This window comes from Phyllostomus hastatus, unplaced genomic scaffold (genome assembly GCF_019186645.2).
Source record: "Phyllostomus hastatus isolate PE091 unplaced genomic scaffold, TTU_PhHast_1.1 phas_contig_2396, whole genome shotgun sequence".
In the NCBI taxonomy this organism is placed as follows: domain Eukaryota; kingdom Metazoa; phylum Chordata; class Mammalia; order Chiroptera; family Phyllostomidae; genus Phyllostomus; species Phyllostomus hastatus.
Genome location: NW_025333789.1, coordinates 14,944 through 26,090, shown reverse-complemented (window position 1 = coordinate 26,090; position 11,147 = coordinate 14,944). Strand labels below are relative to the sequence as shown.

Sequence of the window (11,147 nt, the reverse complement as noted above, 5' to 3'; positions counted from 1 at the left end):
ATCCACCACTGTCACCCAAATACTGAATGTAGCTTTGGAGCTATGTTCGGGGGGAGCGGTCACATGGAGCCCAAGGTTTGAACTTGGGAAAACTGAAACCCCACCAACTAAAGGGACACAGTTTCTGTCTCTTTAAAGGCAAACAGTTCCTCCCCTGGCTCCACCCAATCTCAGCTTCCTGGCTCAGTGGCTGGGGGTGGGAGGGGTGAACACTGTGTCCTTATAGTTAAAGCAGAAGCAGCAGCTGAAAGTGCTTCGTCGGGGAAAACCCGGGAACTGGTCAGCAGGTTGAACAGAAGGTGAGCCTGCCTTCGAGGGCAGTGGGGCCAGGGCGTGGGCAGGGGGTGGCTGTTGTCCGAGGAGGGAGCAGGGACTGTGCCAGCCCCACAGTGCAGGTGGGTACTGTCACAGGGTAGTGGTTAGGGGGTGGGGAGGGGAGTGAGGAGCTGGGTAATTGGCACAATGTCATGGGTCTCATACTGACAGGACACGTGTGTTGACACGGGTATCTTCCTGCGTTTGCTGGTGTGGTGAACACTGATGCTACTGCTGAGCCTTCCTCGTCACTTGATGGGAAACTGGTGTCCCTAGGGCAGGTGTTCAGGGCTGTCAGCCATGTAGAAACCAGGCCATCCAAGTGCCTCTGTTCACTGCCACGATCTCAGGTCCTGTGGTAACCCTGCAGGGGTAGGCTAGGTCCAAGGTAGCAGAGGAATCTAGGACTCAGGGTCAGTCACTCAGCAGAGGGAAGGGGGGCCCCACTGTGTGACATGTATGGTGAGGAGGTGAGGTTGGGGAGAGGTGAGAAGGGTGCTAAGGGCTCTTGTGCAGAAGCAGCCCAGAGATATCCCCTGTTCCCACCCACAGCCAGCGTCCCCACAGTTTTCAGTTCTGGGAGAGTGGGGGCACCCGTTCCCGCCTGCTCCCCATCGAGCTCTGACCTGTGGGGTTTTAGAGTCTGCAGCCCAAGAAGGAGCAGGGCAGAGGCTGCTGTGGCTTGTGGTCAGGGGAAAGCTGTGGTCACACAGACTCCAACTGGGCCCCTGCTCTGCTCAGTACCTGTGAGCACCATGACCTTGGGCGAGTGTCTCAGCATAGTTGAGCCACATCATGTCCTTATTGTGTAAGTTAGAATGAAGCCCTGACCAGGTGGCTCAGTTGTTTGCTGTGTTGTGCCCCACACCCAAAGTCTGTGGGTTCGATACCCGGTCAGGGCGCATCCCTGGTTGGGGTGCGAAAGGAGGCAGCCCATCCATCCATGTTTCCCATTCACATCGATGCCTCCCTCTCTCTCGCTCCCTTTTTTCCTTTCTAAAATCAGTAAATGTGTCCTCAGGTGAGGCTGAAAAAGAGGTTAGAATACTAAAGTGAGCTTCCTTGCGGGCCAGTTTTGGGGAGTAAATGAGATAATGTGAAATAATTTATCAGGGTGCTGGGTGTATAGTATTCAGGAGTGGTTATGCTACACCCAGGGTAAATTTTTTTACTGTGGAAATATTTTAAGTGATTCAAAGGTAAAGGCAGTCATACCAGGAACTTCCACAGACCTAGAGCAAGCTTCACCAATCACCAGGTGATGCCGATCTGGTTTCATCCATAGACTCGCTACTCCCCCCGGCCCCACAGGTTTTGAAACCATTGAGAAATACTGTCATCCTCAGACTTCAAAAAGCAAATAGAATAAAAAATACCAGTTACAATTGGATTTTCCTGATTGTCTCATAATTTTAAAAATTGTTTGAGTTGGATTCAAATAAGATCCATAAATTGTAATTATTTGATGTGTCTTAAGTTTAAATTAATATATCAGTTCCCACATTCTCTGTTGCTTTCTGGGAGATTTCTCTGGGTAAGAAAGGGGGGTCTCCTGTCCAGCAGAATCGGGCTGTGTGTGTTCTGTCGGTTCCATCAAAGGTGTCAGCTCTCCTGCTCCTCCCGTTCCAACGTCCGTGTGAATTTAGTGCTAAGGGGAAGTGTGATCAGATTCTAGTTGGTCTGATTTTGGGGGAAAATGCTTCATAGGTGCACCAGTAAACTCCCATCAGAAGGCACATGACAGCTGGTTGTCTGTGACATTAACTGACACTAATGGCGGCCTTAGTCTCATTAAGGGTCACAACTGATGACACTCAAATGCTGTCATCCCTTCCTCCTGTGTTGGGTGGAATAATCCTGTGAAAAGACTGCTCCCCTCAAGCTCTCTCTCATCTCCACGAGGAGCAGGTGTGTGAGAGACATAGATGAATGCCTGACTCTTCCCCTTTGTGTGTCCATGTGCAGAGCAGGGAGATGCTTTCCAGCAGATGCCCGAGGGAGCAATGGGCCACTTTGAAGAAGGCATTGCTATGACCCCATGGATTTCAACATACTTGATGCATTTCATTTCGCTGGAATTATTATTGGTGTTCAAGTTGTCCCATCTGGGTCCAGTTGGATTCTCCTGAACTGGCCCTCAGTCCCTGTGATGAGATGCTAGTGAGTGGTGAGCACACCCGGGCTCTCTGGCTGACGAGGGCATGTGGGCCCCCCACACAGGTGTCCAGCCTGGCCCTGGAATTGGTGCTTTCTCCTCAGAGCCCTGACCTTTGGTGGGAAATGGCCTCTGAAGACCATTTTCCACACTTGGGTAGAGAGGCACTTCTCAGTTCTTTGCACAGCTGGTTAGTCCTTCTCAGTGTGAATACGCCTTAGTTTATTCAACCCGTTGTCTACTGCTGTCCTTTTGATAACTTCTTGTTCTTGTGCTGTTACAAATAATGATGCAGTCAAGATCCTCATTATGATTCTTCTGCAATTTTTGTCAGCGTAGTTTATGGATGAAAGCTGAAACTTGGGATTGATAATCACAGGGAAGATGCATGTGGACTTTGCACAGTATTGCTGGCTTCTCCTCCGCGGGGTTGGACTGTGTTTCCCTGCTCCCCAGCCGTGCAGGGGAGGACCTGCGGCCCCCACCCCCTCCAGCTGACTCTCAGCACAGTCTGCAGTTCTGCCAGACCTGGAGGGGACAAACAGCTTCTCACCTCAGAAACAGAGGTGTGATTTTAAATTACTTCATTTAGATATTTTATATTTTGTGTTTTGATTTATTTTTCTTTATAATGAATGTATGTTAATGTCTGGATATATTCAAGGCACATTTAAATTTCTTTTTCTCAGAATATTGATTTCCATCTTTTGATCCATTTTCCATCAAGTTGTTGAATTTTTGTTTCTGTGGTTTTCAATGTTCTTTGTGTAATAGGAAATTTCACCCCCTTTGATATAAGTTGGAAACTGTTTTTTCCCTAGTTTGACATTTTTGCTTTAATTTGTCTCTGGTGTTTCTTGTCTCACATCATCTGTGAGATTTGTATGCAATCAAACTTATTAGTCCTTTTTCTTAGTCTGTGGCAAGTCTTAGACATATTTCCTCTACCCCCAGGTTACAAAGAACCTGTCCACGTTGTTTCTAGTATTTCCATGGATTCGATTTTCCATGTAAACCTGGAGGATAACTGAAATTGGATCAAATGTCTTTTCTGCGTCTGGGTAGTTTTCTTCTTCAGCTATTAATGGGTTGTGTTGTAACAACCAAGTTTTCATATGAACCATCCTAGTATTTCTGAAATAAATCCCACTTAATCATGGTGTATACTTTTCTTTAAGTTTAATAATTTAGTAAGTATTTTTGTATTACTGCTTCCAAATGAGACACACCTGTAGCTTTATTGATTGGTGAAATCTTGGTTAGCCTTTGGGACCAATATTATATTTTATTTGCAGAAAGAACTGAAACTTTCCCTTCTTTTGTGTGTGATCAGGAACAGCTCAGGGAGCACTGAGAGAGCAGAGCTGTGAGGTGTAGGTGTGCTCCCCTGGGACGGGCCTGGCCATGGTGCTCTTCTGTGGGAAAACTGTTGTTTCTTCCCCAGTAGTTGACCTGTGCCATCTCTCTGTTTTTACTGGGATGAGTATGAATTACTGTCTAGTGCAAATTTCAGGGAGGAAGAGAGGGTTGGAAGGGTCCTCACTTGCCTAAGCTGACCCCTCCCTGTCTCCTTCCCTTCCTCAGGGTCTTGCAGGAACCTGCACCCAGATTCTCTTGAACCAGCATGGACGACCCCCAGGACAACACTGCGGATCATTCTGCTGGGAAAAACAGGAACTGGGAAAAGTGCGACAGCAAACACCATTCTTGGGAAAAGAGCATTGGATTGTAGAATTGGTCGTAAGCCTGTTAACAAGAGCTGTCAGAAAGCATCTCGGGACTGGAAGGGGAGGAAGCTTGTTGTTGTGGACACCCCAGGGCTCTTGAACACCAAGGAGACATCGAGGACCACCTGTGAGGAAATCAGGAGGTATCTCTCGTACAGCAGCCCCCGGCCTCACGCCATCATCCTGGTTGTACAGCTGGGCCGCTTCACGCAGGAGGAGCAGAATACAGTTGAATTGATCAAGGACATCTTTGGGGAGCACGTCATGAAACACATGATCGTCTTGTTCACTCGAAAAGAGGACTTGTGTGGTCAGATGCTGAGTTACTTTATAGCAAGGACAGACAAGCGCCTGAAAGCCATCATCAAGGAGTGTGGGTTACGCTGCTGTGCCTTCAACAACAGAACGGCAGATGAGGCTGAGAAGGAATCCCAAGTGCAGGAGCTGGTGGAGCTGATCGACATAATGGTGCAGGAGAACGGAGGGGCTTACTCTTTGGATGTCATCTACAAGGAGGAACTTCCGGAAAAGGAAGACTGTGTTATCCTTTAGAAAGGAAAAAACTGGTAGAAGAGCGTATGCTTAGCAAAAAATGTGAAAACAACATATGGGGAAAAAGTAAAATCCCTAAAGGAAAAATATGATAAGTTGAAAATACAGACACAGAAGCCAAAAGAAACATATTTGCAGATGTTTTCAATGACCTTTGGAGTGTGCTTTCAAATATATGGCATAGGTTGTGGAAATCATGCAAATTTTATTTTTTTCTTCTAAATTGACTAATATTCGTCAGCATGGCAGAAAGTATGTTCCAAAGATGGCTGTAGCGATTTTTTCTGTCCCACCTGTTTTTCTTGTACTCTGAGCTGTTGCTCCTTCTGTTGGGTTATGAGGACTCTACCCCCTCCTTGAAATTCCATGGACTCTGTGACTGCTTTGATGAGTAGTGGCTGGTCTGATTTCTGAAGTTAGACAGGGACAGTGTCACCTTGCTCTCTGCGGTAGGCGCACTTGGAACATGGCTCCCGTGCTGTGAGAAGCCCATGTTGCCCATTGAGAGGCCCCAGGAAGAGGAATGGAATCCTGGCCCCGTCCCCTGCCTGCTCTTCCATCTGCCAGTGAGACCACCTGCCAGCTGTGCAAGTGTGGGCACAGGGCGGTGGGCTCTCCAGCTGCCAGCAGAGCCGCCTCAAGGGAAGCTGCAGAGAGCAAAGCTGGGCCATCCCTACCACGTCCCGCCCAGTTTCATGAGAAAACTGGGTTTTTCATGAGTAGATTCATGAGAAAAATAAATGATGCTGTTTCAAACCACTAAGCTTTGGGCTGGTCTGTTGTGCAGCGACAGCTCCCCAGAGCATCCTCCCAGCTCGTTCCCCCACCCCCAGAGTGCCAACGCAGGTAAGGAGTGACTGAATGGGCACAGTCAGGCCAGAACACACTGTGTAGAGTTAAAAAACAGAATTTAGGAAAATCCAATAAAAGCCTGTGCGTGCCATGTGTCAGCCCCTCTGGTGGTGCTCCTTTTCTCCATCCAAGTCTACTAGCCCGAGGGCAGTGAAGAGCAGGCCTCTCCAGGAAGATGGTTCTGTGGTCCACGGAGGTCTGACAGGTGCTAAAAATCCTCATATTGTTTTTTTCTCTTTTCTCTTTAAGGGACCATCCTAACATGAAATGTCCCTGACTAAAACTTTAAAATACACTCTGTGCCAATTCTTCTCCTTTCTCTCTGCAGATCCACACTCTGTCCCCCTCAACCCAGCTCTGTGCCCCAGGAGGCGGACCTACGAGGGCCACATGGTTACTGATCTCAGGGTTTGTGCCACTCAGGGTGTTCTGTCCAAGGACAAGACTCTGTGGCCCTCACACATGTGGCTCAGCTGGGTGGTCGTCATTTCCCAAGTTTGATTCGTGGCCAGGGCACAGGACTGGGTTGTGGTTTCCTTCCCTGGTGGGGTTGTGTATGAGAGGCAACTGATTGAAGTGCTTCTCTCACACTGATGTTTCTCTCCTCCTCTTCCTCCCTCCATTCCCCTCTCTCTAAAAATAAATAAGTAAAATAAAAGGAAATGAGACATGGTTGTCACAAGGTAGAATGATTTATTTGCAGCCCACGAAGGAGACGGGGATTTCACATCCTAAGGTCACTCTTTGGGATGGAGGCGGAGCCAGTGCTCATGTGTGCTCACTGGTCAGTGCCACATCGGCCTCCTCTTTGCAGTTGGCTGCACTTACCTGGGGGCGCTCCTGCCAAGTGTGTCCTGCTTACAGCTGGTCTGCAGACACCGCACTGCTGTGAACATGTGGTGAGAACAGCGCTGAGTGAGAGGGGCCCCGACCTGAGGCCCCTGTCCTGTCTGTCCACGTCGATGGGATCCCTGGCTCTCTGAGTCTTGCTGGGCTCCTGCCAGTGGGAAGTCCGAGCAGGAGGCCTCCTCAGGGTAGAAATGTGAGGCCGGGGTATCTCCTATCCTGCCTCCCTCCCTGGAAGGTCATCTCTGACCTGCTGCAAGACTAAGACAAAGGTCACACCTCTTCTACCACCTGCCCTTCTGGGTTCCAACTCTCTTTCACCCCCTTAGGGTTAGGGTGTCATTTCTTCACTGTTACCAGCAGTGTCCCTTGTCACTTGCATACCCAGTGTCCACCACCTGTAGGAAACCCCTGCACTTGACTCTCCCGCAAGTACTTCATTAGAGGACCTGATCCGTCTGAGCCATATCCACAGTCAGTTCTCTTTCAGACACACCCTGATCTTTATTGTTGTATTTGTAAAAAATCCCCTCCAGTGCTTTCTGACACCAGAAACATTTCTCCTGAGAGCTGAACTCTGTCATTGTCCAAGCAGAGTGCTTTGCGTTCATACCTGATGAGTGTGCAAATGTATCTCATTTACTGAATCGCACGAGGATAGAAGTCAACACCCTGAGGGATCCGAACCCCTGCCTGGGGGGCTTGCTAAGTCAGTGGTTCGGGTCCTGGGGCTCTGGGTGTAAAATGTTGTTCCTGATTTTGGGTCCTTACCTGTGTTTTCTCTCTCACGGGACTGCAGTAGTGCTGTGGCATCTAGGAGAGCAGCCACCAAACGAGCCACCTCTGAGCTCATAATGCCCTTTGCTGCCCTCTCGGGGCCCACTGCAGAAGAAGGGGGGCATGTGAAGTTATAAGGGTGGTCAGCAGGGGTGGAGTATGGGTGACAGATGGGACAAGGGTCTCAGCCTGGGCTCTTCCTCCTAATTGCTAAATCGTAACACTGTGTTGAGCAGAGGAGCTGAAATGGGAAGAGCTTGACCTGGGCCATGACTGATGGGTGAGCGCTGCAAAGAGGGGCTCAGCCGGGAACTGCCAGGACGGTGGGTGTTGGTGAAGGTGGAGCCTCCCCTGGGAGAGGCCAAGCTTTGGAAATCATTCCCCTGTGTCCCCCACTGTCTCACGTGAAAGGAGACCTGTTTCTCCCATCAAGGCTGGTGTCCCTTTGGCACCCACACTAGGAGTGGTGAACCCACTGTGTTCTGTTACTCTGGGGAGGTCATGGGGAGGATGTGACCTCCAGTTGACCTGAAAGCTGGACCCAGCTCCCCATCCCCCCAAACGCCAGCCTGTCCTTGTCCTCAGAATGTGTGTTCAGCTCACACTGTCACTACCCAGGAGCTGCCTCAGGGACTCGGCCTTGAGAGAGTGATGTGCTGTTGAGACCTCCTGTGTGGTGCACGTGACTCAGCCCAGCTAGGGGTCTATATACACTCTTCAGACCTGGCAGGTGCACCACACATTTGTCTTGGAGACCAATCAAGACCAGCCTTGTAAGTAAGCTCCTTGTGCATTAAACTGCCAGTGCCCCATCTGTGGTGGTCTACTGTGGTCCGGGGTGTCTCCCGTCTCCATATGAGGGCTGGTGTCACCTTACTCTGGGGAGGTGGACTACCTACATCAGCTTTGAAAAGAGCAGTCTCCCCTATGATTATAAACAAATAAGAAAAACGGAGTGCCTAAAGCAACTGTTCTCAGGTTCTTTCTTCCTGTTAAAAAGCATGCTGATTTTCCAAAACTCTTCCTAAATTGGGATTTGGAATCAGCAAATGGCCATGCCACAGAAAATCATCATCATCTCCTGCTCCGGATCTGAGCCCTCAGCTCTGAGTCCGGGTCTCAGCCCCTCACGTGTTCACATCAGGGACACTGGGGAGCATGTCCCCGAACAGCACAGAAGTGGGTGGGGAGGTGGGGGGGGAGAGGGTGGGGGTGGGCAGGGGTGACTGCCGGGCATGAGGAGCAGACTCAGGGTCTGGCTGTGGAGATGGGGTCCCTGGTGGAGACACATGGGAAACTCAGGCTGCTGTCTACTGTCACTACAGGCAGTAAGTTATGCATCAAAAATGCTTATTCCCATCATTTCCAATTTAAATTGGGTCATTTGTCTTTTTATTATGACATGTAAGTATTCTTCCTACATTCTGTTCTTTTATTCTTTTTAAACATTTTATTTTATTAATGAATATGCTCTTACAGTTGTCCTGAATTTTCCCCCTTTGCCCCCTCCACCCAGCACCCCCCACACCCTCAGGCCATACCCCCACCATTGTTCATGTCCATGGCTCATACGTACAAGTTCTTTGGCTGCTCCATTTCCTCTACTGCACTTTATACCCCCATGGCTGTTCTGTAAGTACCCATTTGTACCTCTCAATCCCCTCACCTCTTCACCCATTCCCCAATTCCCCGCAACCATCAAAACCCTCTCTGTATCCACGGTTCTGTCTCTGTTTTTCTTGTTTGCTTAGTTCATTTCTTAAATTCAGTTTTTGATTGATAGGTATTTTTTGCCATTTTATTGTTCATAATTTTGATGTTCTCCTTTTTCTTAAATTAATTCCCTTTAATATTTCGTATGATAATGATTTGATGGTGATGAACTCCTTTAGTGTTTTTGAGGGGGGTTGGAGAGATATTTATCTGCCCTTCCATTCTAAATGACAGCTTTGCTGAGTAGAGCAATCTGGATGTAGGTCTGTGCTTTGCATGACTTTGAATATTTCTTGCCAGTCCCTTCCAGCCTGCAAAGTTCCTCTTGAGAAATCAGTGGAAGTCTTAGGGGAACTCCCCTGGGGGTCACTAACTTGTTTTCTCTTGCTGCTTTTAAGATTCTCTCTTTCTCTTTACCTGTTGGCATTTTGGTTATGATGAGTCTTGGAGTAGGCCTCTTTGCATCCATCTTGTTTGGGACTCTCTGTGCTTCCTGGACTTGCATGTCTATTTCCTTCACCAAATTAGGGAGGTCCTTAATTGTCTGGCACAAACATAAGTCTGATATTAGTAAGTGTTCCCTGTGGACTTGAAAACAACTGAGTGAAATTTGATGAAGCATCTACATATGTGCAGTAGGTCAAGTACATTACTTAGGTTGCTTCTATCTTCTGTGTGATTTTCTTTTTTTGCATTCTTAATTTGTCTTCCCTAGTGAGACTGAGAAATGTGTATTTAACCTGTCATCATAAATGTAGATTTGCCTCTTTCCTCATGTGATTGAATTACTCCCTTTATAAAAGTGATGCCTCTTTAGGTGGTACATGTAAGTATAAAGGCATGTTTGACCTTGGCGAGTGGGGCTTTGTAGTTCTGCTTCACTGAAGTTCATCACCACTACTACTGAGGTTCAACCTGCCTTCTCTTCTCACCATCCTTTTTAATGTACTCCCTGGTTTTCTTTCTAACCTAAAGGAATATCTCAGATGTTTTATAATTTACAAATTTATTCCTTTTTAGTTTGTTTTCTGTCTCTTCAAGGAACAGTGGAAGATCCAAGCCAAGAATCTTTACCTGTGGTTATTTGAGGTGCCCACGTGCCTAGAATGGTGCCTGGCACATGACGTCCTCTCAGTAAATGTGGCATGGAAACCCTGATTTGTTTGGCAGTTTGTTCTCACTGGTTCAGAATTTAATTGCTGTTTTTGCCTAAACTTCTGCTTTCTACCTTTCTCTGGTTTCATGCTTTAGATTCAAATTTCTTTTGCAAGTCACTAAAAAAAATTCATTTTTTTACCTGAAAACTTTGTCCATTTATCATAATGTGACGAGGTGTTGAGCTGAAGGTCTCTGAAATAGAGATGTCCCCCACCAACCTTTGGGAGATAGAGAAGGTGGAGGACCGCCACTGAGAGGTACTTTGCAAATCTGTGACAACTTGTCTAGTTTAGTAGTTATGTTAACAGCTGTGCTTACACCCAGGACAAGGGAGATGGACGTGACTTTCTGGATGTGTCCTGGGATCTTACAGAGTGGGAGGAGGTCCCCTGCTACAGTGCCTGTGTGAGAGGCCTGGACTGATCATGGCACCAGAGAGACTGCGCACTGCGCAGAGGACTGGCAGAATGTAGTCCATCACGGGTCAGGGTTTAAACGAAGGTGGGCAGCCATGAGGAGAGATTCAGCCCCGTGGGGAGGAGCAGTGAGGGAGGAGGCAAGCTGCCTGCAGTGAGGGATGAGGCCATGTGTCCCATGCTCCTCAGAAGTAAGCAACCAGCTGTGTCGTTTGCTGTAGCCGACTCCAGAGACTCCTCCTTGCCAGTCGCTGATCCGCTGCCTTGCTGCACTTGGACTCTGTGGGGATTCTTGGAACTTGTGCCTTTCCTGGACCCCACCGTGATCCAGCGCATGGTGTCACGTGCTTTTCTGGACCATCACAAGGAGGCTGATGACAATGTACCCCAGGTCCTGAAGGGCAGCTGCTGTGAAAGGATGGTGACTAAGAGGCAGAGATGATGGAGAACTGTTTGTGGAGCCAGCTTAACATAAGAACATGAACTTTAGGGGTCTTTGGCCTTTTGGGGATCATGGGAAGTCCTGGGTCTTGTGGGAAAGGACAGCTCTGGGCTGAGGTGTTCTAAATACCCCCAAGGTCGGAATGCTGTAAAGACCTGTTTCTTCCAGTATTAATTGTTGGTTATTCACCAACA

The 11,147-nt window shown here is 48.2% G+C and overlaps 1 protein-coding gene across 3 annotated transcripts; it reads left to right on the top strand.

The window, feature by feature from the left end:
- The first annotated feature begins 199 nt into the window (after positions 1-199).
- Positions 200-5,642, top strand: LOC123817931 (GTPase IMAP family member 7-like). Of its 3 annotated transcripts, XR_006785559.1 has the most exons (3): positions 207-299; positions 2,281-2,475; positions 4,055-4,186. XR_006785559.1 is itself a non-coding variant. In XM_045837711.1 (2 exons), exons 1-2 carry the CDS (start codon positions 2,859-2,861, stop codon positions 4,747-4,749), a joined length of 873 nt encoding a protein of 290 aa, XP_045693667.1. In that variant the 5' UTR covers positions 2,702-2,858; the 3' UTR covers positions 4,750-5,642. The 3 variants fall into 3 exon arrangements, 1 of the variants encoding a protein (XP_045693667.1); XR_006785560.1 differs by lacking the exon at positions 2,281-2,475 and having other exon boundaries at positions 200-299; positions 4,055-4,191; XM_045837711.1 differs by lacking the exons at positions 207-299; positions 2,281-2,475 and adding an exon at positions 2,702-3,036 and having other exon boundaries at positions 4,055-5,642.
- The last annotated feature ends 5,505 nt before the right edge of the window (positions 5,643-11,147 follow it).